We start from the raw sequence: 25,036 nt of genomic DNA, 5'->3' as shown, positions 1-25,036 counted from the left end.
ATTTACATGCATCTACCGTGTTATTCATACATGCCACCTGAGACCTTTGGTAAACACATTTCCATCACTAAAACAGTTCGTCTCCACGAGTAAAGGTATGTTTTCACAAGAGGTGAATTTAAGAAATTATGTAAAATCAAGGAAATTACCTCAGGCCCCAGAAGGTTAAGATGACGAAGGTGGTTAAAAGGAAGCTAGAGGTCAGTTAAGGAGGCTAAAGATCAGTAAAGGAGGCTAAAGGTCAGTTAAGGAGACAAAAGGTCAGTAAAGGAGGCTAAAGATCAGTAAAGGAGGCTAAAGGTCAGTAAAGGAGGCTAAAGGTCAGTAAAGGAGGCTAAAGGTCAGTAAAGGAGGTTAATGGTCAGTAAAGGAGACAAAAGGTCAGTTAAGGAGACAAAAGGTCAGTAAAGGAGGCTAAAGGTCAGTAAAGGAGGCGAAAGGTCAGTAAAGGAGGCTAAAGGTCAGTAAAGGAGACAAAAGGTCAGTAAAGGAGGTTAATGGTCAGTAAAGGAGACAAAAGGTCAGTTAAGGAGACAAAAGGTCAGTAAAGGAGGCTAGAGTTCAGTAAAGGAGGCTTTAGGTCAGTAAAGGAGGCTAAAGGTTGTTAAGGTGGCTAACAGTGGAGTAAATGCATAAGTGTGGACGCTATGTACAAGTTACAGACGTTCCACTCAACAGAATACTCAAAACTCAATTATCAGTCAACATTTATTTCTGTAAATATGTAAACCGTCACGATATCCAACACGGTACGCTACAACTCCTATAGTATGTCAACGTTTTTAATATTAACTCACAGAACGCATCATGAATGATTACAAGACAAGTTATATGAAGATGTGGTTACATGTATTAAACATACACTTAACGTCACAGAAGGATGTCATCAGCATCTCTAAAGAGAAGGTTAACAGTCGGCTTTGAGAGGTTTCATTACACTAACCGGTCTGTCCTTGTTTAGGAGCGGGTTCGGGATCAACCGTGAGCCATCGCTTCAGCTGCCGCTGCTCTCGCCGACACACTTGTGGCTCCGGACCTGCGACTGCCACGTGAACCTTTTGTCACAAGCGCTGCAACTGAACTGTTTTTGTCCCGTGTGCAGCGAGTAGTGGTACGTCAGATTGGCTTTCTGGGAAAAGCTTTTATCGCACACTGAACAACAATATGGTTTCTCTCCTGTGTGGACGGTCATGTGTTTTTTCAGACCCCCCTTTTGCGTGAAGCTTTTGTCGCAAAATAAGCAACTAAAGGGTTTCTCCCCGGTGTGGATTCTCATGTGGTTGACCAAAGCGCTGCGCACAGCGAAACTTGTGTGGCAGAAGGAGCAGCTGAACGGTTTCTCTCCAGAGTGACATCTCATGTGACGAATCAAGTTTGGCCTCTGAGAAAATCCTTTTCCGCAAGCAGAGCAGCTGTAAGGTTTCTCTCCCGTATGAAACCTCATGTGTCTCCGCAGACTGTCCTTGCGACCAAATTTTCGACTGCATTCACAGCAGGTAAATGATTTTTTGCCAACGTTTACAGAAGTATCTTCATCATTCAGAGAGTTTAAACCGGAATGAGGTTCTTTGGCGTCATCATCATCAGTCTGAGGTTCAAAAGAGTCTCCAGTCTTATCGGTTTCTAGATGTCTATGTTGTTCTGAGTTCCTGTCTGGTTCTGGTCCTCCACAGTCCTCTCCATCAGCTTCTGTTTCCATCAGTTCAGTCAGTCTTTGATGAAGCTGTGAGGACTGAGCTTCCTCTTCATCATCTTCACTCTTCACAGGAGTGAATGAGAACTTGATACCAGCCTCCTCCAGCCCTTGAAGCTGCACTTCCTGCTGACTGGTCCAGAGTTCCCCTTGTTCCTCTTTAATGTGTGGGGGCTCTGGTTCCTCCTTGTCCTCTATAAAGTGAGGGGGCTCTGGATCCTCCTGGTCCAGACTGGAGCTCCAGACCTGCTGCTCAGTGGGAACCTCTTCTTTATTCTCCAACAGCAGCCGGACGTCTGCAGGAAACCCTGAAAACGCACATTGAGGAAATGAGTTTGTGAACCAAAGTTAGAGAAATGTAACGTTGAGTCTAAACCAGTCTGAAGTGGTTGGAGGCAGTAACTGGTCCATAATGAGGATAAATACTTCCACATCTCTACATGTACACATAGTGTAAAAATAAACATGTGAAGGAAAACTCAAGAACTGTAGAAGTCAGGAAGTTCCGTTGATTCAGTATTATTCTTGTTCTCATGGTGTTAATGTGGAGGACGTCCAGCACATGAGAGACCTGATGGAGAGTCAGACAGCGAACACGTCTCGTCCAGAAGTACCAAGTCATTTATAACGTTTGTCGCAGTAAAAAACACATTCTTCAAGGTCAATGGATTTCCATGACTTTAAAACAAATTTCCATGACGAAACATTGCGTGAAAAACAAAATAGTCAGCAGAGTTGAACTGAACTGCTGAAAAGTCTTGAAGTGGAAATGTTTCACTGGAGAAGTTGGAAACTAAACGGTTCACTGAAAACGTGTTAGAGCGAGAGAGGGAGGGTGTGTGCGTTTGTGTGTATTTGTGTGTGTCTATTTTTGTGTGTGTGTGTGTCTATTTTTGTGTGTGTGTGTGTCTATTTTTGTGTGTGTGTGTGTGTGTGTGTGTGTGTGTCTATTTTTGTGTGCAGTTTATTTCAGGCCAGATAGAGGGCGACATTCTCAGCCAGCAGCAAACCCTGAGAGGAGCCGTCCAGCCGGAAGCGCTCACTGGGCTAAAACAAGAGATTCAAGTACTCGGGTAAAGTAAATGTACTCTGCTGAGACTTTGTGAAATGATCCGCTGGCTCCGTAACCGTTAAACATGAGATTTAATTCAGTTTTTAGGATCGAACGAGCAAACTTTATTGTTTCTTCAAATTTTGTCTGAAGGTTCAGATTCAGAACTTAATGTTTTAATTTACTGTTAACTCCAGCGGTGTCTCTTGACTTTGGACACAACTGAAGATTTCTGCAGTGAATTACAGCAGTATAGTAGTATAGTAATAATGTATACTATATAGTATACAGTAATAGTATATAGTACTAGTATTAGTAGTAATACAGCAGCGGTCATGTCAACCGTCACAACCTGAAGAGTCCTCCAGAAATACCATCAACACAGGAACTTCACAACACATTGCAATGTTGTATAAAGACACAAATAGCAATACTATTATCAGATTTTTTTGTGCAATACTGATATTTTTACCTTAAGTTTATTGTGTTCTGAGGACCGAACAGAATAATATTTTCATTGTGTAGAATAACTGTTATCTGACAGTAAAACATCTCGTATCTTGCATAGTAGATAGTAAAATAAGAAACAAGGAATATAACTAAACAGTGAAACAATAATAATACTATATAATCCACAATAGTACTATCATAAGTACAGACCGAATAAACAAGTATTTATGAAACGTGTATTTAAACTGCGCCAGTGAGAAGTGACTGAACAAAGACTCGAGGCGCTTGTGTGTATTCGGGAGCCAATCAGAGAGCAGGAAGCTGTGACGCGGGGTCGCGGTTGGTTGACGGCGCACCGTGTGATTGATTTGTTTCATGAAGCCATCGATACGACTGATTGATTAGCGACACCGAGCTTTTAGCAGCTATCTGTTAGCTCTTTAAAAAAGCACAGCTTGGTTCACGTTGAACCGTTTAAAGTCAGCCTGGTAGCTCTTTTAGCCTGTTAGCTACTTTAGCAGCTAACAGGGCCTGTGTGGCGGCTTGAGCCAGCAGCTATCTGTTAGCTTAGCAGCGCTCCACAACAACAACAACAACGTACCTGCTTCCGCTCGCAGCCGCGCTTCAGCCGCTGAAACCACGTGAAGCAGCTTCCGGTCCATGTCCGCCTCATACTCGGTTATCGTCCTCTCGAAGTGTCCGCAGATGTCCTCCACGGCCGCCGCGAGCCGCTGGTTGATGAACAGCTTCAGGCCGTGCAGTCTGGACATGTTGCTCCGCAAAAGAAGCCTCGCGGTCCGCTGACTCCACTCCGCGGGTCGCTCACCGGACCGGAAACTAACACAACTCACAACTTCCGGCTCATGTCTTTAAAAAGTAAAAGCTCAGTGCTGTGAGTCTACTACTCTTTATTTTATTTGAATTCTTTTATGTATTATTAATATATTAATAATTATGTAATTACTGTAAATGTATTAATAATACTGTTAATTACGTGTATTTAATCATGATATTGCAAATAGTATTAATGTATGTATTTATAATACAAATATCACAGGACCATTATGAAGTTAGATTTGTGAGACAAATCTTGTTTTACCCTTTTTACAGTTTCTGGCTTTTACTCTGAAGGCCAGAAACTCACCTGTACCGGAAGTGGTGGTCCTCACTCTGGCTAGCTTGGAACAAGATGGCGTCCGCGCGAAACGGAGGAGAGTCCTTTTGTCTGTGGAGAGAAACTGAAGCTAGCTTAGCGTGTTAGCAACATCGTCGTCGGGACTGTTGGATGGAGAGCAAACGGGCTTCGTGACGGAGTTTGTGTGGAGAACAAGTTGCTGTCGTCGTGTGAACATGTGTAAAGTCCAAATGCTGAGAGCGTTGGTGAAGCAGCGACTCACTGCGGCTGCGCAAGAGATATTTGGGCTGTTTGAAAGAACGATAGCAGAGTACGAGGAGGAACTTTCTGCTTCTAGAGACGAGAACGAGCGACAACGGAGACTACTGGACGCTGTTTTCAACCCGGAAGTCCGGGTCCACAGAGCAGGTTTGCGCGCGCGTGTGTCTGTGTGTGTGTCTGTGTCTGTGTGTCTGTGTCTATGTGTCTGTCTATGTGTGTGTGTGTGTGTGTGTGTGTGTGTGTGTGTGTGTGTGTGTGTGTGTGTGTGTCTGTGTCTGTGTCTGTGTGTGCTGTGTAGATGAACCCTCCAGGTGAACAATGTGGGCTCACAGTTTGCAGCGAACGACGACGGAAAGACGATGAACTGTAATGTGAAAAAACAACAATAACAACAAGTCTTGAGCGTAAAGATCTCCCTGCTGCTCGCTTCATTACGCAGATCAGCTGTTGTGTTAAACAGATGTTCCATCAAACTGTTCACGGTGTTAAACTCCCAGACGCTCCTCTTCCCGCTTCTCTTCCTTCAGGCGAAGCTTTCAAAGTCTTTCCAGGAAGCAGCAGTCCGTCTGCTGCCGTCACAGGATGATGACCAGAAGCAGCCGCTCACGTGTACCCGTCCAGGAGAACACGATCACGTGTTCACGACCTTTCTGGTTTCACGTGTTCACAACCTTTCTGGTTTCACGTGTTCACAACCTTTCTGGTTTCACGTGTTCACAACCTTTCTTTTCAACCATAATATTCATTAGCTCAACAGACATAATTTGGCATATTTCACATTTTGTAAAACCTAACAATTTCATATTAAAGACTTGAATCTGAAGCTAGAACTAGCATTTACATGCAGCTACATCTTATTGTGCATCAAGTTTCTGAGTTATGTGTCCCTCAGAAATGTAAAGGCTCGTGAAACCAGAAAGGTGGGGTTATAAAACAGCGTTTAAGAACTCTTAATAACAATAATATTATATTTAAAAAATGTCCCATGACAGCGGTAGCCATTCTGTGGGGCCATGAACAATCCATTATTATACACTGTTCTGTTTATGACAATACAAACTACATCTCATTATAATTATTGGTTAATATATGTTACAATGATACAATATGTTTGTACTTCATTCACCAGACGTCCAGCAGCTGTTGGTGATTAAAGAAGAGGTTCCCCCTGAGCAGCAGGACTGGAGCTCCAGTCTGGACCAGAAGGACCCAGAGCCCCCTCAATTTAAAGATGACCAGGAGGACCCAGAGCCCCTTCACATTAAAAAATACCAGGAGGACCCAGAGCCCCCTCACATTAAAAAATACCAGGAGGACCCAGAGCCCCCTCACATTAAAGAGGAACAGGAGGAACTCTGGATCAGTCAGCAGGGAGAGCAGCTTCAAGGGCTGGAGGAGGCTGGTATCAAGTTCTCATTCACTCCTGTGAAGAGTGAAGATGATGAAGAGGAAGCTCAGTCCTCACAGCTTCATCAAAGACTAACTGAACACATGGAAACAGAAGCTGATGGAGAGGACTGTGGAGGACCAGAACCAGACATGAAGTCAGATCCAGGGTTCTCTTCAGAGACTGAAGTCAGTGATGTTGATGATGACTGGAAGGAGACCAGAGAACCTCAGTCAGGTTTAAACTTTATGAATAATGGTGCCGTAGAGAAGCTCTTCAGCTGCTTAGTTTGTAAGAAGTCTTTTAGAGATAGTGGATATTTAAGGGTACACATGAGAATCCACACAGGCGAGAAACCATTCAGCTGCACAGTTTGTGAGAAATCTTTTAGATATAGTGGATATTTACAGAGACACATGAGAATGCACACAGGAGAGAAACCTTTCAGCTGCCCTGTTTGTGAGAAATCTTTTACATGGAGTGAAGTTTTGAAAAAACACATGAGAATTCACACAGGAGAAAAACTATTCAGCTGCATAGTTTGTAAGAAATATTTTAGAAATGGTGGATATTTACGGATACACATGAGAATCCACACAGGAGAAAAACCCTTCAGCTGCTCAGTGTGTGAGAAATCATTTACAAACAATCAAAGTAAACAGAGACACATGATAACTCACACAGGAGAGAAACCATTCAGCTGCTTGTTTTGTGATGAACGTTTTATCCGTAAAGCACATCTGAAGAGACACTTTGTAACTCATAGAAACCGTTCGGCTGCAGCAGAAGCAGCCAGATAATCACACCAGACAGACTGACGCTTCTCACGGTTATGTGCTGAATTAAATACTTTGTTTTAGTAATCTCCTACAAAATGTAACAACAATTAATTTATTTCCTTAGCTGTTGACGTTATGTAACTCTGTACTTGACTGTTTGTATACATGTTTGAAAAGTGACTAGTGCTGAATGATTAGTGGAACTTTATTTTAAGTTTTCTGCTTCCAGTTGTTATGAAAATAAGAGGATTTAGATGTTACTTATTGAGCCGCGTTCCATTTTGCTTCGTTGTGTCTCGTGAATCCAGGAAACGCTTTCCTGTTCTACAGGATGCGTTTCCTGAGGATCAGGGACAGTAAACGCTTCTTCATGATTTGAATTCACTGCTCTTTTCTACTTTCTCCATGTTCATGAATGTGTTCAGACCTCCACAGGGGCAGTCTCATCCAACAGGAACTTTCCCTTCACTGGATGTGTTTGGCAGCAACAACAGAAGATGAATCTTTAGATTTACATCCTGACATCAAGACTTCTGTCTTCACTTTGAAACTTAACAGAAAAGGAAACTACCATCATGTTTTCAGTTTGGTTCATGGTTTTCTCAGAGCTCTGAAAATGTAAAAACATTTCTATCTTTCTTCAAACTGAGAGGACTTTAATAAAAGCAACACCAGAACTAAAAGAGCTGCTTCATTCACACACATGAGTTGTTTTCTCTTGACTCCTTGAAAAGACATCACAGTGTACCAGCACATGGAGTCATGTAATGTCATACGCAACTTAATTCTAGGTTATAAAACCCTAATAAGTATTTCAGTTTTTGTCATGGTGTACAGGGACTTATTTCATTTACACAAAAATCAAATGATCTTTTCTTTAAAAATATGAAATTGTTTCCACGTGGTGGATGAGACAGACGCAGGTTCAGCTGTAGGAAGTAGTGGCTGCTCCTCTGTTGGTGTCTCTTCATCCTGTTGGATGATAGTAGATGTTCAGTGGTTTTCTTTCAGCCACTGGTGGAGGACGGCGTGCAGTGTCTCCTCTCTGAACAGACTGGTTGTCTTGTTGGTGAACTTCTAGAAACTGTATCGTGTATTGTGAGTAACGTAGGACGAGTTTTACATGACTCTAGAATAAAGATGAGAACAAATATTACAAAATGTATAAACATTTAAAAGAGTCAATTTATCAGTTTACAAATTAAATTTGATATAATGAGGTGGATTAAAATATATATTCAAAATACACAATAAGTACACGGCATCAGTGTGCAGGTCTTTCTCCTCAAGGATGTACAACAGGAGAGGCCGAGTCCTTACGGGGTCTGGTGTTTACCGGGTGACCTCGGGGTCCCGACAGCAGTTTCTGAGAGGAGTTTATTAGTTAAGGTTTTAATGGACTAAATGACACTTTGTTACTGACGGTATTGCAAAGCATGAACACACCGTGATAGTTGTGAACACATGAACTGTCAAAAAGAGCCACTTGTTTGCGTGTTAAACTCGTTACATCAAAGTAACACTGACACATTTAAAATGTTGTTGGTCCATTTTCTTCTTGAGCACGGTGGTGACGGACGGGACAGGTGACCTCTGATCTATGTCCTTCAAAGAGAATCAATGTACTTTAATGTCCATCAATGTACTTCATTGAACTTTAATGTACTTCATTGAACTTTAATGTACTTCATTGTACTTTAAACCAACGGGACTCAAGCGTCGTTGAATTCTGCGCGTTAGAGGCAGAACCACTTATTATTTGTAATAATAGTTATGAAGAATGCACTAAAGTGTTGAGTTGTTAGAGTCGGATATGTGTGAAATAAACACATTTATTACTGCTTAAATTAGATTACTTTATTGCGACGGCACAGTCTAAGGACTGACGTCACCAAAGCAGGAAAGAGAGGAATAACCAGAACCTTCAGAATAAAACACAGAATAAACGGATTACAGGATGTTGGTGTGTGTTCTTCAAAAAACAGGAGAAAGAAGAGGGTGATGTGATTGTACGTTATTATTAATAATAATCTGATTGTTAATGACCTATTTAGTACTTGGTCATATTTTTATGTATGTATATTTCCTTGTGTAGTCTTTTTTTTTATACCAGGCTTTTACTCTGAAGGCCAGAAACTCAACTGTACCGGAAGTGGTGGTCCTCACTCTGGCTAGCTTGGAACAAGATGGCGTCCGCGCGAAGCGGAGAGACCTTTTTGTCTGTGGAGAGAAACTGAAGCTAGCTTAGCGTGTTAGCAACATCGTCGTCGGGACTGTTGGATGGAGAGCAAACGGGCTTCGTGACGGAGTTTGTGTGGAGAACAAGTTGCTGTCGTCGTGTGAACATGTGTAAAGTCCAAATGCTGAGAGCGTTGGTGAAGCAGCGACTCACTGCGGCTGCGCAAGAGATATTTGGGCTGTTTGAAAGAACGATAGCAGAGTACGAGGAGGAACTTTCTGCTTCTAGAGACGAGAACGAGCGACAACGGAGACTACTGGACGCTGTTTTCAACCCGGAAGTCCGGGTCCACAGAGCAGGTTGGTCTCTACTTCTTCTCTGGTGAACTGACCTCAGGTCAGCAGGTTGGTCTCTAGTGGACTGGTTGAAGTTTAACTTCTATTTAAATACCAGCAAACATTAAGAACCTCTTGTCTTTACGCATCTCTTAACTAGGGACTGAGGTCATTTTCTCGATTTTACATAATTTCTTTAAATCACCTTTTGAAGTCACTTACATGTGAGATACATGTTACACCAACAGTCTCAGCCCTCTGCATAATGTATATTAATGTATAATGTCTATAAATGTATGTACATAAATGTATAATGAGGCAGCATTGTTATAAGGCACAAGTGTAAAGAGATAAAATGTCTAAAGCTGAAACATTGAAGCTCGACTTTTTTTTCTAAATTCACGTGGATGAACTGCTGTTGATGTTTACCAAAGATCTTAACGGTCTTAGATTCACAAAAACAGTGGAATATATGAATAAAATGCTAGATGAATGTATTTAAATGTCAGGGCTTATCTTAAGTATATGTTCTCGTTATATATATGTGTGTGTGTGTGTGTGTGTGTGTGTGTGTGTGTGTCTTTCATTCCTGTAAAAGACACGTAGGATCTAATGGAGAACCAGGAAGTCAAAGCCTGGCGAACCAGCAACCTTTAAATCTTATTTATTTTCTGTTTTATCTTGAAGATATGAAAGTATACAAAACGTAAACATTGTAAAACTGCTTCCCTTGAGTGTGGAATGATTTCAGGCCGGTAGTCTTGACTTATTTAGTGATGATGTCATTTGAGAATCTTTTGGAGAACGACTTTAGTCTGCAGCCAGTCACCAGATGACCTTTTCGGATTCCTTATTACGGAGGAATTTGAAACCGGTATACCGGTTGTGTGGGGAGGGAGACAGAGGGGAGTTGTCGGTGGCGAGCCAGAAGTTGTGACTGGTTCCACGTCACAACTTTGAGCCAGCCCGAGCTTGTCCACGATGTTTCTTCAGGCTGAGCTCGACTGAGCCACATGGGCGAGGGCTCGGCCACCAGGCGATTACTTGCGAGCTCCACTCCTGGGTCTGGTCCAGGTGAGGTGGCTGAAGTCCGTGGGTTGCTATCCGTCAGGGTTTTCTTAATCGCTCTTTGTCTGAGCTCTGCCCTGAGACCTTTTTCTCCTTGAAGACCCGACCAGGGTCGAATGCCTGGACAACACGGTTCACTGAGCCACTCAAACTCCTCCACCACGTTAAGGTGGAGATTCCCAGAGGCTTTTTAAAAATCTGCTTTTAACCGTGTTGTTAGTCAGGTGTACTGTTATGTCATCTCTCGTTCATATTGTTAATGCTTCATAGTTTCTGTTTTTACCATGTAAAGTGCCTTATTTTTTTTGAACATCTCTATGTGTGTTTCCTGCAGACGTCCAGCAGCAGGACCAGGAGGACCCAGAACCCCCACATATTATAGAGGACCAGGAGGACCCAGAGCCCTCACACATTAAAGAAGACCGGGAGGACCCAGAGCCCCCACACATTAAAGAGGAACAGGAGGACCCAGAGCCCCCTCACATTAAAGAGGAACAGGAGGAACTCTGGACCAGTCAGGAGGGAGAGCAGCTTCAAGGGCTGGAGGAGGCTGGTATCAAGTTCTCATTCACTCCTGTGAAGAGTGAAGATGATGAAGAGGAAGCTGAGTCCTCACAGCTTCATCAAAGACAAACTGAACAGATGGAAACAGAATCTGATGGAGAGGACTTTGGAGAACCAGAACCAGACAGGAACTCAGATCCAGAACGTGATAACAAGATTGGAGACTCTTCTGAACCTAAGACTGATGACTTGAAAGAGACCAGAGAACCTCAATCAGGTTTAAACTCTCTAAGTAATGATGAGGTTTCTGTCAGTGATTCAAGATCTAGTACTGGTGTGAAACCATTTAGCTGCTCTCACTGTGGTAAAAGATTTGGCTGCAGATCATTTTTGAAGAGACACGTGAGAATTCACACAGGAGAGAAACCATTCAGCTGCTTAATCTGTCAGAAATCTTTTGCTCAGAGTGGAGATTTACTGAAACACTCGAGAATCCATACGGGAGAGAAACCATTCGGCTGCTCAGTTTGTGGTAAAGCTTTCAGTGATGGGGGAAATCTGAAGGGACACATGAGAACTCATACAGGAGAAAAACCTTTTTGCTGCTCAGTTTGTAAAAAATTGTTTACGCGCAGTGATAGTTTACAGAAACACGTGAAAATCCACACAGGAGAGAAACCATTAAGCTGCTCTGAGTGTGGGAAACGATTTGGATTAAATGGAACTCTGACAAGACACATGAAAATTCACATCGGTGAGAAACCATTTAGTTGCTCGTTTTGTGATAAAAGATTTTTGCGCAAGGAAGATATGAAGAGACACATGATAATACATACAGGGGAGAAACCCTTCAATTGTTCAGTGTGTGGGAAAAGATTCATACAAAAGGTTCAGCTGACCCACCACATGAGTAATCACACAGGAGAGAAACACTTCAGCTGCTCAGTTTGTGGTAGAGCTTTTAGGGAAGGTGGAAATCTGAAGAAACACATGAAAAGTCACACGGGTGAGAAACCATTGAGTTGCAGCACTTGTGACCAAAGTTCCCCTTTGCTTTATGAGCTGAGTGACCATGAATGTGTTGGACATCCATCCTCACAGCTTCACCAGAGACAGACTGAGGAGGACAGAGAGACAGAATATCTGGCCACAAACTGAACCAAACAGATAGAAACAACTCATTGGAGCGTCATTATGGATTTGATTGAAACTATTACGCATATACGGCTATTTTACAACTTATTGATAAGATTACATCAGCTCTATGTAATAAAGTGTTAACAATTGGATTTTTCCTGGAGTTATCCAAAGCTTTTCACAAACTCGCCAAGTTAAGTTTGCATGGCTTTAATTGGTGATGTCAATACTTCATGAATAGAATAGAGGCTGTATCTCATCCTGAAGGCGTCCCACAGGGCTCGATCCTTGGTCCTATTCTTTTTCTTAATGTAAATATTTTGTTTGTTTCTCAAACTGTACATGCTGTTTTATTTGCTGACAATACCCGTTTGTTTCTATCAAAGAAAAAACTTTAAAATTCTGATCAATAAGCAACACAGAGAAGTGTGGGGATGCAAAATGGTTTTGGGCGAATTCTTATTCACTTTGGCTCAATTCTTGAATATAAATGTTTCTCCGGCTTGACAGACTTTACTATTGCTTCTATGGTTGCCACCTTAAAGTTAGTCTTTTATTTTTGTATTTCTTTTACAATGATTTAGTTTCATACTGTGGGTGACACACACCGCCCGGCCCAAAATGAAAGTCGCCACCAAACAAAGGTCACACACTAATATTTGGTTGGAGACCTTCAGCTTTGGTGACATTCTCTGTGACTTTGTTTCATGACCTTCTGCAAAGTCTCAAGATTTATTTCCACCCAGTGTTCATCAGCTCCTCACAGGTCTTGTGTTGATGATGTAGAGTTGTTGAGTCTGACGCTGCAAAGCTTCTCCAGCGCATCAGAGACTCTCACTGGGTTCAGGTCTGGACTCCATGTTGGACATGATGCTCATGATCCTGAACCTCTGTCCTGCATGTCATCCTGGAATATGCTCGTGCCATCAGGGAAGAAACAATCCATTATGGAACAACCTGGTTATTGCTGAACCTGGTGGTTGCTGAACCTAGACCTGAGCAACTGCAGCAACCCCAGATCACAGCAACGCCCCACAGGCTGATACAGGAGTTACACCCAGGTGGACACTTGTTTTTGGCCAGGCTATCATATATATATATATATATATATATATATATATATATATATATATATATATATATATATATATATATATATATATATATATTTCATTTCATACATGTCTTTCAATGTATTTGTTTTTCCAAATAGAATCCGTAAAGGCTCAGATTCTATTAGTATTATGATTATGATGTGTGGGCGGTCTCAGTTCCATCATGATGCGTTCAGGCTCTACTCAGTAAACATGAGTACTGGTTGAAGGTGAATAACATTCTCATGGTGCGTTCACATGTAATCTAGTAAAATGTAGTGTTGGTGATGAACTGAAATAAATCCAGACACACATGAATATTAAATATATATTAAAGATGAATGCAGTGATGGACTCTGTTTTATGTCAGGTTACATGTTACTGGGAGGTAGAGAGGACAGACTGGTTTAGGGTTATAAGACCTTTTGGAGTCATCAGAGATACTTTAGGGTGGAAACTGAACGCTGATGTGAAAGTAATAGTGAATAAAATGTAGTGTACTGAAAGTGTAAAAGAGCTGCAGAGATTAAACAATCTAAGAAAAAAGTTTTTTTTAAATCACAGGTCACAAACATGACGTCAAAAAACCTTTAATGAAAAAAGAGGAAACCTCCCAGAGCAACAGATAATTATCTCTATCGGGATGGACAGAAGTGTGATGTCATGTGTACAGAATGAACATAACAGTTACCACATGGTCATTATATGTATAATCAACTAATACAAGTACAGGAAAAACCAGGATCCTTGTAAACTTGTGAGAGAAAGCATGAAGATTTCAGGGAAGAACAAAAGTTAAACAGAATACTGTCATATTGTAAATAAACCCTAAACAATCGGATGGATAAAAAAACATGAACTCAAAACTCACTCGTCAAAGAGCATTTTTCTGTAATGTATTCTTACACGTCGAACCCTCTGAGGTCCTTTCATGTTTAGTTTCCGCTCCGCTGCTCTCACAAGCGCACTTGTGTTGCTTGAACTGCGACTGCCAAGTGAAGCTTCTGTCACAAGCGCCGCAGCTGAGCGGTTTCTCCCCGGTGTGAGCCGCCATGTGTCTCGTCATGTGTCCTTTCCGCGAGAACGTCTTCCCGCAGACCGAGCAGACGAAAGGTTTCACCCCGTGTGGGTCCTCATGTGCTGAACCAGAGTGTGACACTGAGTAAAACTCTTTTCACAAGCGGATCAAGGAAAGGGTTTCTCTCCGGTGTGAATTCTGAAGTGTACAGCCAGATCAGCGCGCTGCCTGAATCTTTTACTGCAAAGTGAGCAGCTGAACGGTTTCTCCCCCGTGTGGCCCCTTATGTGCTTCTCCAGTGACCAACCATGACCGAAACTTGTGTTGCAAACTGAGCAGCTGAATGTTTCTCCCTTGAGTGACATCTTGTGTGAGCAATCAAATGTTCCCTTCGGTTTAAACTTGTATTGCAAAATGAGCAGCTGAATGGTTTCTCTCCTGAGTGACACCTCATGTGTCTTTTCAGATTTGTCTTGTGGCCAAAGGTTTTTCCACAATCGGAGCAGATAAACGATTCTCTGTCAGTATTTCTGGTTTTATTTATCAGAGTTTAAACCTGACTGAGTTTCTCTCATCTCATAATCACCATCATCACTGTCATCAGTCTCAGGTTCAGTTGAGTTTCCAGTCACCTCATCAGGATCTGGTTGTGAATGTCTATCTGAATCAGGATCTGAGTTCCTGTCTGGTTCTGGTCCTCTGCAGTCCTCTCCATCAGATTCTGTTTCCATCTGTTCAGTTAGTCTTTGATGAAGCTGTGAGGACTGAGCTTCCTCTTCATCATCTTCACTCTTCACAGGAGTGAATGAGAACTTGATACCAGCCTCCTCCAGCCCTTGAAGCTGCTCTCCCTGCTGACTGATCCAGAGTTCCTCCTGTTCCTCTTTAATGTGAGGGGGCTCTGGGTCCTCCTGGTCATCTTTAATGTGAGGGGGCTCTGGGTCCTCCTGGTCCTCTTTAATGTGAGCGGGCTCTGGGTCCTCCTGGTCATCTTTAATGTGAGGGGGTTCTGGGTCCTCCTGGTCCTCTTTAATGTGAGCAGGCTCTGGGTCCTCCTGGTCATTTTTAATGTGAGGGGGCTTTGGGTCCTCCTGGTCCTCTTTAATGTGAGGGGATCTGGGTCCTCCTGGTCCAGACTGGAGCTCCAGTCCTGCTGCTCAGGGGGAACCTCTTCTTTACCCACCAACAGCTGCTGGACATCTTTAGGAAATAGAAAACACACATTAAGAACCTTTTAGTTGTTAGAAATGACACGTTTCCAGTTGCTCATACAATGAATGCCCCTTAATGAGCTGTGAAATCCTAATTTTTCAAACAGTGTCTGTAAATGGAGAGGTGTGTTAACATGTACAGTATTTTAAGGGAACTGTAACAGAATTGTATCTGATCACTTTCTGTATATCAAAAACATTTGATTGCTCCCTGTACATAAAATGTATTTGGCCATTTCCTGTTAAAACAGGAAACACAGACTATGACGATGATTAAGGTAAACAGAGTTAGTGTAAAGAGTTTGTTATGTACTTTCTTTATGACATGTGGCCAAGCAGCTCTACTTCACATTTGACTCAATAAATTCATTTTAATTATTTATTCATAATGTCGACAGTTTTTAGGTTGATGTTTTATGTTAAAGCATCAAAATCAAAATACAAACACTCAGTTCTGGAAACACACACCGGCAGACTTTGTGATGTTTTATCCTTTAATGAAAATGAGTTCTTCAATTTGAACAAGCTTCTAGTTGTAATGCTAAGCTAACCACGTCCTCACACTGTGTACTGAGCACACAAACCTGACATTCATAACAATCTTCTCCTCTTAAGATGTGAGAGTGCCTCCTTTAACTAAGAAGTAAAAGTGTTGTAATATAAACATTTAAACAGAATAATGTCCTATTGTAAACATATCCTCAAACAATCTGATCGATACAAGACATACAAATCAAAATTCACTCCTCAAAGACCATTTTTCTGTATTGTAGAGCAGTTAAGTAGTTTGATAAAAATCTGAGAACAAAACAGCGAGGGTTTTCTGAGCGAGTTTATATCAGGTGAAGCTTTGGTCTTCTTTGTGTGGACTTCCATACATTTAGTCAGACATCTCCTCCCTGTAAACTCTTATCTACAAGTTTGGCAGTTGAACCGTGTTCTTTTTGCGTGGATTCTCATGTGATGAACTAGAGAGTTGCTGTCTTTTCAGTCTGAGTTACCCAAAGTGAGCAGAGGAATGGTTTCTCCCCTGTGGGAGGGCTCTGGTGTGTCAGCAGAGTGAGACGGTCTTCAGGTCTTTCCTGAGACTCAGAGGAGCTGAAAGGTTTCATGTCAGTGTTACTTCCTGTGTCTCTGACAGAAACCTTCTCACTTTTCAGATGGTTTGGACCTGATGGAGGTTGATCCCCATCAACTCTGCCACCAGTCTTGGGTTCAGCTTCAGCCTCGTCATCAGAGCAGCCAAATGGGTTCTTGCTGCTATTAAAAACTTTTGTATTTATCTGGTAGGTGAACCCAGGCTGAAGTCTCCTGGTCTCTCTCCAAAACTTAACACCAACAGTGTTGTCAGGTTCAGTCTTGACATCAGAATCTGGTTCTGGATGTCTACCTGCTCCAGAGTTCCTGTCTGGTTCTGGTCCTCCACAGTCCTCTCCATCAGCTTCTGTTTCCATGTGTTCAGTTGAACTGCTGGCTGCAGGTTCTGCCTCTTGGTTCTCCTCAGTCTGAGTCTGATGAAGCCGTGAGAAATGACGACCAACACATCGATGGTTTCTGAGCGTGTTATACCAGGTGAATCTTTCGTCACAATCCCTGCAGGTGTAGAGCTTCTTCTTTGTGTGGACTTCCATATGTTTAGTCAGACGCCTCCTCCATGCAAACTCTTCACCACAAGTTGGGCATCTGAACCGTGTTCGTCTCATGTGGATCCTCATGTGTTCAACTAGAGAGTCGCTGTCACTGCAGTCTGAGTTACAAACTGAGCAGCGGAATGGTTTCTGGTGTGTCAGCAGAGTGAGACGGTCTTCAGGTCTTTCCTGAGACTCAGAGGAGCTGAAAGGTTTCATGTCAGTGTTACTTCCTGTGTCTCTGACAGACACCTTCTCACTTTTCAGATGCTTTGGACCTGATGGAGGTTGATCCCCATCAACTCTGCCATCAGTCTTGGGTTCAGCTTCAGCCTCGTCATCAGAGCAGCCAAATGGTTTCTCACTGCTATTAAATCCATCTTTTACAGAGACCTTTTTATTTCTCTGGTAAGTGAACCCTGACTGATGTTTCCTGGTCTCTCTCCAAAACTCAACGTCAACACTGTCGTTAGGTTCAGAATACGGTTCAGTCTTGACATCAGGGTCTGGTTCTGGATGTCTAACTGGATCTGAGTTCCTGTCTTGTTTTGGTCCTCCACAGTCCTCTCCATCAGCTTCTTTTTCCATGTGTTCAGTTGAGCGGATGGCTGCAGGTTCTGCCTCTCGGTTCTCCTCAGTCTGATGGAGCTGTGAGGACTGACCAGCAACACATCTACAGGCAAATATTTCCTTACAAACGCTGCACCTGAATCTTTTACCTTTTCTGTGAAGTGTCAAATGTTTCTGTAAACTTCCATTCAGTGTAAAAGATTTCTTACAAACTGAGCAGCTGAAAGGTTTCTCTCCCGCGTGAATCCTGATGTGTCTCTGGAGATCGGTCTTGATACCAAATCCTTTACCACACTCAGAGCAGCGAAATGGTTTCTTCCCACAAGAAGCCCCTGGATGACAACCGAAACATTTATGTCTTTTGATCAGTGGATGCCGGACAAATCTTCTGTGACACATGACTTGTTTCTGACCTGTGTGAACCGGCATGTGTTGGCTCAGGCGAGCCTTTCGTACAAATATTTTCCTGCAAACTGAATTATTGAAAGGTTTCTTCCGTGTGTGGATAAACATATGTTTCTTCAGATTTCCCTTTGTTCTAAATCTTTTCCAACACTCAGAGCAGCCAAATGGTTTCTCTCCAGCACTACATCTAGAACCACTGACAGACACTTCCTCATTATTCAGAGAGTTTAAACCTGACTGAGGCTCTTCGGTCTCCTTCCAGTCATCACTATCATCAGTATCAGGTTCAGAAGAGTCTATAGTCTCATCAGTATCTGATTCTGGATCTGAGTTCCTGTCTGGTTCTGGTCCTCCACAGTCCTCTCCATCAGCTTCTGTTTCCATGTGTTCAGTTAGTCTTTGATGAAGCTGTGAGGACTGAGCTTCCTCTTCATCATCTTCACTCGTCACAAGAGTGAATGAGAACATGATATCAGCCTCCTCAGCCCTTGAAGCTGCTCTCCCTCCTCACACTCAGAGCAGCTAAGTGGTTTCTCTCCAGCACTAGTACTGGAATCACTGACAGAAGCTTCATCGTTATTCAGAGAGTTTAAACCCAAATGAGGTTCTCTGGTCTCCTTCCAGTCATCACTGTCATCAGTACCAGGGTCAGAAGAGTCTCCAGTCTCCTCATCAGTATCTGGGTCTGTAGGTCTATCTGGATCTGAGTTCCTGTCTGGTTCTGGTCCTCCACAGTCCTCTCCATCAGCTTCTGTTTCCATGTGTTCAGTAAGTCCTTGAGCTGTGAGAACTGAGCTTCCTCTTCATCAACTTCTTGTGGCTCTGCGTCCTCCAGGTCACCTTTAATGTGAGGGGACTCTGGGTCCTCCTGGTCATCTTTAATGTATGGGGGCTCTAACTCCTCTTGGTCCAGACTGGAGCTCCAGTCCTGCTGCTTAATCTCTCCTTTAACCACCAACTGCTACTGGACGTCTGCAGGAAACAGGAAACATTAAGAAAAACTGTTCTCTGTTGTTTTAAAGAAAACAATAAATACTCATCAACCCGTGGCCACGCTCACCACCAAGACTCCATCTGAAGAAACAACATGTTGAAGCAGGTTTTAAGTTTGCTGCACAACATTTAGACGTCCTGTGGAATACTGGGAGAATATCGTCCAGACCACAATGGAACTCTCTGAATGTCAAAATACACCACGTTAGGAGGTCAAATGACACAGCACACCACCCCAAAAACAGTTTGTGAGAGCATGGGGTGGGGCTGTTTGTAAGAACATCATGGGGTGGGGCTGTTTGTAAGAACATCATGGGGTGGGGCTGTTTGTAAGAACAGCATGAGGTGGGGCTGTTTGTAAGAACATCATGATGTGGGGTGTTTGTAAGAACATCATGATGTGGGGTGTTTGTAAGAACATCATGATGTGGGGCTGTTTGTAAGAACATCATGATGTGGGGTGTTTGTAAGAACATCATGATGTGGTGCTGTTTGTAAGAACATCATGATGTGGGGCTGTTTGTAAGAGCATCATGATGTGGGGTGTTTGTAAGAACATCATGATGTGGGGTGTTTGTAAGAACATCATGATGTGGGGCTGTTTGTAAGAACATCATGATGTGGGGTGTTTGTAAGAACATCATGATGTGGGGTGTTTGTAAGAACATCATGATGTGGGGCTGTTTGTAGTCGCATCATAACAATATTATGAAGGATTTGTATTGGTAATGAATGAGAGGCGAATAGGCTCAGCGATGGGAAAGTATTCAACCTTACACAAACCTTTGTCCGGGGCAAAATAGTGACGTGTTCAATACTTACTTTAGCCGCTGTGAATATATAAGAGCAGGTCGACAGTCCAATGAGAACTTTCTGTCTGCATCCTAACTTCCACACCGGATGTTCAAGCTAAAACCTTAAGGAGCGTAAGTGCTGTTGAATAAATATGTTTATGATGCATAATTATGGGATGGTACACTAGTCATCACTTTATAGTTACACCTCTCGCTGCTAGCTGACTTCATACTCGGGGCTCTTTTACTTCTACTCGCCTGTAAGCTCTTTTTTCAGCCCAACATTGAGAAAATAACAAACTAGAAAATCGGCTTCTGTGAAACATATCCTCGATCTCATTCTTTGAGTCACAACCACAAGCTCATGACCGCAGGTTCTGATTATCATCCCGATAGCTTCACACTCGGCTGCAGCGCTGCTAAAGGAGCCAACAGGACCACATCCTCTGCAAAGAGACCAGAACCAATTCTGAGGTCCCTGAACCAAAAAAAATCACAAACATGATCAGTTACAAGGAACAACCCTGGCGGAGTCCATTCCACACCTCTTTGACTTTGTGCCGGGTATCTGGAGCCCTGACGAGAACTGAGACAAGGGAACGTGAGACGCACTATGACCTTGATGGAAACATGGTTCAGCAGCGACACGGTCACACCTCCTGTACGCTCACCCTAAACACTGGCGTTCCACAGGGCTGCGTGCTGGGTCCTCCTCTACTCCCCGTTCACCTACAACTACACGTCTGTACGTGACGCTAATAACATTATAAAGTTTGTAAACATCAACAACAACAACGATGAGTCGGCCTACAGGGAGGAGGGCCGGCACCTGGCGGCAACAACCTGAAAGAGACCAACCTGCTGACCTGAGGTCAGTTCACCAGAGAAGAAGTAGAGACCAACCTGCTCTGTGGACCCGGACTTCCGGGTTGAAAACAGCGTCCAGTAGTCTCCGTTGTCGCTCGTTCTCGTCTCTAGAAGCAGAAAGTTCCTCCTCGTACTCTGCTATCGTTCTTTCAAACAGCCCAAATATCTCTTGCGCAGCCGCAGTGAGTCGCTGCTTCACCAACGCTCTCAGCATTTGGACTTTACACATGTTCACACGACGACAGCAACTTGTTCTCCACACAAACTCCGTCACGAAGCCCGTTTGCTCTCCATCCAACAGTCCCGACGACGATGTTGCTAACACGCTAAGCTAGCTTCAGTTTCTCTCCACAGACAAAAAGGTCTCTCCGCTTCGCGCGGACGCCATCTTGTTCCAAGCTAGCCAGAGTGAGGACCACCACTTCCGGTACAGTTGAGTTTCTGGCCTTCAGAGTAAAAGCCCAGACGGTTTCCTGTCAACACGAGTTTCTCAATAAAAGTCAGTACAATATTACCAAATATTTTTAAATAATATGTTATTTTAAATAATGTTATTGGCGCATATATGTATGTGTGTATATACACAAACAAAGACACGATATAGGCTTTTATTCTGAATTCATTCCCCGGAAGTGATGGTCGATATCTTCCGGAACTTAACAGCGGGGCCAGTCACGGAGAGAAGCTGTTATTAGAATCAATAACGGCAGAAAACAGATTATTTAGTGGATTAATTGAAGATGGACCGACACCGGAAACAACCAGACGTTTTGAAACCGGAAACGAAGCTGCGAGGAAAGGGTGCGTTTTCTCTCTACTGCTTCCATTTACAACGCTAAGCTAACGTTAGCTGCAGCTAGCTCCTGGAGCTAAGGATTCACTGTTGATAACGTCATTTGTAATAATTCCCATAGCTCTAGCAGTAATAAGCTGTATTAGTAATAATGACATAGTAGCTAACAGAAACCACTGAGTAGCAAGAACAGAAGTACAACTAACAACTATCAGAGGTCTCTAACAAGAGAAGGACCATCAGCACAGAGTACTTCAGAGTACTTCAGAGTATCTGTTCACGGTTCAGTGGAATATGATGCTGGATAATTTCATGATTCATATTGAATTGAGTTAAATTTGAATCTTCAACATTTAATCTGTCACGTAAACTTAGAACTACAATGTTTTTACTCTGAAGTAGAATTACAAGTATAAAGAATCTCAACAATATTAATTATCAGTTTTCAAACTGGATGAATTATAAATACTCTAATAATAAACGGCTGGATTAAAAAACAACATTACAGACAGGTTTAGTAAATAAAGTTAATCAAGTTAACTTCATTGTCCTGTACCTTTAAATTCACTTTGTTCAGGTGTTATACTATTATTATTATTATTATTATTATTATTATTATTATTATTATTATTATTATTATCTCATAACATGTGTGAGGACAATAACTGTTGTTAAAACCTCTCATTTCAGCTCTGTTGAAACTATAGTGGGACACTGAATGAACGAAGCAGGTTCTGATCATATGGGTTCTAGATATTATTATATTATGATATTTTATTGTACTTAATGCTATGGCACGCTAATTCCTGTTACCTCATACTACTTAATTCTATCTCATGCTACCTCATTCAAAGTAATGCTAGCTCATTCTAACTGCTACTTCATGCTACCTTGTTCTACTTCCTGCTACCTCCTACTACCACACCTCGAAACACCTCTACTGTCACTTTAAAAAGAGTTCTTGAGTACATCACTATCTGATGGAAACAAGTGTATGTGGAAACACAAACACGTGTTTATACATAATTCTGTGTCTCAGTTTTACCTTCAGATGTACGAAAAGTGATCGTTGGTGAAGAAGAGGTTCAGCAACAGGACTGGAACTCCAGTCTGGTCCAGGAGGACCCAGAGCTCCCCCACAATAAAGAGGACCAGGAGGACCCAGAGCCCTCACACATTAAAGAGGAACAGGAGGACCCAGAGCCCTCACACATTAAAGAGAACCAGGAGGACTCAGAGCCCTCACACATTAAAGAGGACCAGAAGGACCCAGAGCCCTCACACATTAAAGAGGACCAGAAGGACCCAGAGCCCTCACACATTAAAGAGGAACAGGAGGACTCAGAGTCCTCACACATTAAAGAGGACCAGGAGGACCCAGAGCCCCCACACATTAAAGAGGACCAGGAGGACCCAGAGCCTGCACACATTAAAGAGGAACAGGAGGAACTCTGGACCAGTCAGGAGGGAGAGCAGCTTCAAGGGCTGGAGGAGGCTGGTATCAAGTTCTCATTCACTCCTGTGAAGAGTGAAGATGATGAAGAGGAAGCTCAGTCCTCACAGCTTCATCAAAGACTAACTGAACAGATGGAAACAGAAGCTGATGGAGAGGACTGTGGAGGACTAGAACCAGACAGGAACTCGGATCCAGGCAACTCTTCAGAGACTGAAGTCAGCGATGGGGACTGGGAGGAGACCAGAGAACCTCAGTCTAGTTTAAAGGGTAAGAAAGTTCCATGTTCTTCGGTTGAACGGTCGTTCAGCTGCTCTGAATGTGGACAAAGGTTCGGCCGGAAGCCTCATTTGAATGCACACATGAGGATTCACACGGGAGAGAAACCATTTGGCTGCTCTTTTTGTGGTAAGAGATTCTCTCAAAAGGGAAACTCAATCAGTCACATGAGACTCCACACAGGAGAGAAACCCTTCAGCTGCTCCGTGTGTAAAAAGCACTTCAGATATAGTGGAGACGTCAGCAGGCACATGAGGATCCACTCGGGCAAGAAAACTTTGCGCTGGAACATTCGAGACACAGAAGCGGAACCAGCAGGGAACTCAGATCCAGAACGTGTCTCACAACCAGACTCTGACGATAAACCTGCAGAACCTGAGACTGAGGCCACCGACGACGGCTGGCAGGAGACCAGAAAACTAGCTTCAAACGCTGATGTCTCTGGAAGCAACGCGGACAAAGAGTCATTCAGCTGCTCCGATTGTGGGAGAACGTTCTGCCGAAGGGACCACCTCATGAGCCACATGAGAACCCACACAGGGGAGAAACCGTTCAGCTGCTCCGTTTGTCAGAAACGTTTCAGCTGCGGCGGGAACATTTTGGCGCACATGAGAATTCACACGGGGGAGAAACCGTTCGAGTGCTCGTTCTGCGACAAAAGCTTCAGCCAGAAAGGAACTTTGCAGCTCCACATGAGAATTCACACAGGGGAGAAACCGTTTGGTTGCCCGTTTTGCGATAAGAGATTTGCACACAAGAGACGCATGACGCTGCACACGTCGGTCCACACAGAGGAGAAGCGCTTTGGCTGCAGCAGCTGCGACAAGAGGTTCACTTGGTACACGCAGCTGAAAACACACAAGTGTGTCAGCGAGCCGTCTCAGCGCCGCCAAAGTGAAAAGAAGGTGCCGACCACGGAGTCGTTCCGCTGCACCGAGTGCGACAAGACGTTCAGCCTGAAGGGCAACCTGAAGACACACATGAGAATCCACACGGGAGAGAAACCGTTCCGTTGCTCTATCTGCGGGAAAAGTTTCAAACAGAACGTTCATCTCACGGAGCACACAACGATTCACACGGGAGAGAAACTGTATAACTGTCGCATTTGCGGGAAAGGATTCAACAAAAAGTCCCTTGTTAAAAACCACCTGTGTATTTGATCCCCACGTCCGTCATGTCATCGAGTTCATGAAATGAGCTAAATAAAAATTTGAACCTTTCAAGCAACTGAATTTGAGAGTTTTATATTTTACTTTGAACACCATAATTATTCTCCATTCTGTAAATAAAATAGTTTATCAATAATAAATCAATATTTTTACTTTTATGTCTGCTATCTGTAAATTAATTTGTATTTAAACTAGAATGAACACAACATTGATATGACTGTGGTTCACTAATAATAATAATAATGTATTGATCAACTGATCAGTTTGAAATCATGTAACCGTCATCACTAAATGGACGTAATGATTATTAATCACATTAACAATGACATGTTTTGATATTTAGCAATTAATTTAATTTAGAGGTCTGATAAATCCTTTTCAGATTTTTAAACTGAAATGCTAATAAACTAAAATGTCCTCATGTTTAATTTCCTGTGCTTCAATTTATTCTGCAACTATAATTCTGATATTTTATTATTTAAAAAAAAAAACATGTTGCTTTCTTTGTGCTTCAATTCTTTCATAGAACTGAACCTTTGAAAGGAAATCTCTCTGCCCCTTTATCGGGTCTGAAATATAAAGGTTTTAGGCACTAAAGAGTTATTTGGCCCCATTGGAGATCTGGTCCTAGTCCCCTCACTGTCTTTAGGACTCTTGAGGGCTGCATGGTGCCTCCAGGGGCTCCTGGATGAAGTGCTTTAAGTTTGGGAGAACTCAGCCTCAGCGCTGCCTGGTTGGATGAAGTCGTGGTCTTCAGCCGGACTTTAGGAACATCTGGAGTCT

The 25,036-nt window shown here is 42.9% G+C and overlaps 5 protein-coding genes and 1 pseudogene across 7 annotated transcripts in view; 3 read left to right on the top strand and 3 right to left on the bottom strand.

Annotated features, from left to right (window-relative positions):
- The window catches only part of LOC137779411 (zinc finger protein 501-like), a 7,202-nt gene extending 5,923 nt beyond the window's left edge, over positions 1 to 1,279 (top strand). For both annotated transcript variants that reach the window (XM_068567112.1, XM_068567113.1), the window contains exon 2: positions 1 to 1,279. This exon is cut by the window's left edge and continues 2,477 nt beyond it. The gene's annotated coding sequence lies outside the window, so the exon portion shown is untranslated.
- Positions 1 to 4,138, bottom strand: part of LOC137779398 (zinc finger protein 62 homolog) — a 16,918-nt gene extending 12,780 nt beyond the window's left edge. Inside the window, exons 1-2 of the mRNA XM_068567095.1 lie at positions 3,796 to 4,138; positions 1,003 to 2,001 (exon numbers count right to left, since the gene is read on the bottom strand). Of these exons, the coding sequence (XP_068423196.1) occupies positions 1,003 to 2,001; positions 3,796 to 3,964 (1,168 nt within the window). The 5' untranslated portion in view covers positions 3,965 to 4,138. The remainder of the gene's footprint in view (positions 1 to 1,002; positions 2,002 to 3,795) is intronic.
- On the top strand, positions 3,062 to 6,760 carry LOC137779413 (zinc finger and SCAN domain-containing protein 31-like; annotated as a pseudogene).
- A 2,177-nt stretch (positions 6,761 to 8,937) lies between these two features.
- Positions 8,938 to 24,316, top strand: LOC137779406 (zinc finger protein 250-like). 2 transcript variants are annotated; one of them, XM_068567105.1, is made up of 2 exons: positions 8,938 to 9,294; positions 22,392 to 24,316. In XM_068567105.1, the coding sequence occupies exons 1-2, from the start codon at positions 9,102 to 9,104 to the stop codon at positions 24,242 to 24,244; spliced, it is 2,046 nt and encodes a 681-aa protein (XP_068423206.1). In that variant the 5' UTR covers positions 8,938 to 9,101; the 3' UTR covers positions 24,245 to 24,316. The 2 variants fall into 2 exon arrangements, with proteins under 2 accessions (XP_068423206.1, XP_068423207.1); XM_068567106.1 differs by lacking the exon at positions 8,938 to 9,294 and adding an exon at positions 21,215 to 21,360.
- Positions 13,648 to 15,893, bottom strand: LOC137779396 (zinc finger protein 32-like). Its single transcript, XM_068567093.1, is given in 5 exon segments — positions 13,648 to 14,192; positions 14,195 to 14,437; positions 14,440 to 14,605; positions 14,640 to 15,247; positions 15,887 to 15,893. Coding segments are annotated over 5 exon segments (1,269 nt in total). The 3' UTR covers positions 13,648 to 13,947.
- On the bottom strand, positions 15,669 to 18,870 carry LOC137779405 (zinc finger protein ZFP2-like). The gene has a single exon (XM_068567104.1). It carries the CDS (start codon positions 18,371 to 18,373, stop codon positions 16,271 to 16,273), a length of 2,103 nt encoding a protein of 700 aa, XP_068423205.1. The 5' UTR covers positions 18,374 to 18,870; the 3' UTR covers positions 15,669 to 16,270.
- Positions 24,317 to 25,036: the final 720 nt, after the last annotated feature.

Source organism: Clinocottus analis, unplaced genomic scaffold (assembly GCF_023055335.1).
Source record: "Clinocottus analis isolate CAN_PGR_092001 unplaced genomic scaffold, fCliAna1.0.p SCAF_77, whole genome shotgun sequence".
Taxonomy (NCBI): domain Eukaryota; kingdom Metazoa; phylum Chordata; class Actinopteri; order Perciformes; family Cottidae; genus Clinocottus; species Clinocottus analis.
Note: the sequence above shows the minus strand (reverse complement) of the source record. Positions and strands in the feature narration are given on the sequence as shown.

Excerpts from the sequence above, each read along its gene's own strand:
- LOC137779406 (XM_068567105.1), top strand. The coding sequence starts at position 9,102 with ATGTGTAAAGTCCAAATGCTGAGAGCGTTGGTGAAGCAGCGACTCACT. Across the intron at positions 9,295-22,391 it reads AGTCCGGGTCCACAGAGCAG|TTTTACCTTCAGATGTACGA; the intron begins GTTGGTCTCTAC and ends TCTGTGTCTCAG.
- LOC137779405 (XM_068567104.1), bottom strand. The coding sequence starts at position 18,373 with ATGTTCTCATTCACTCTTGTGACGAGTGAAGATGATGAAGAGGAAGCT.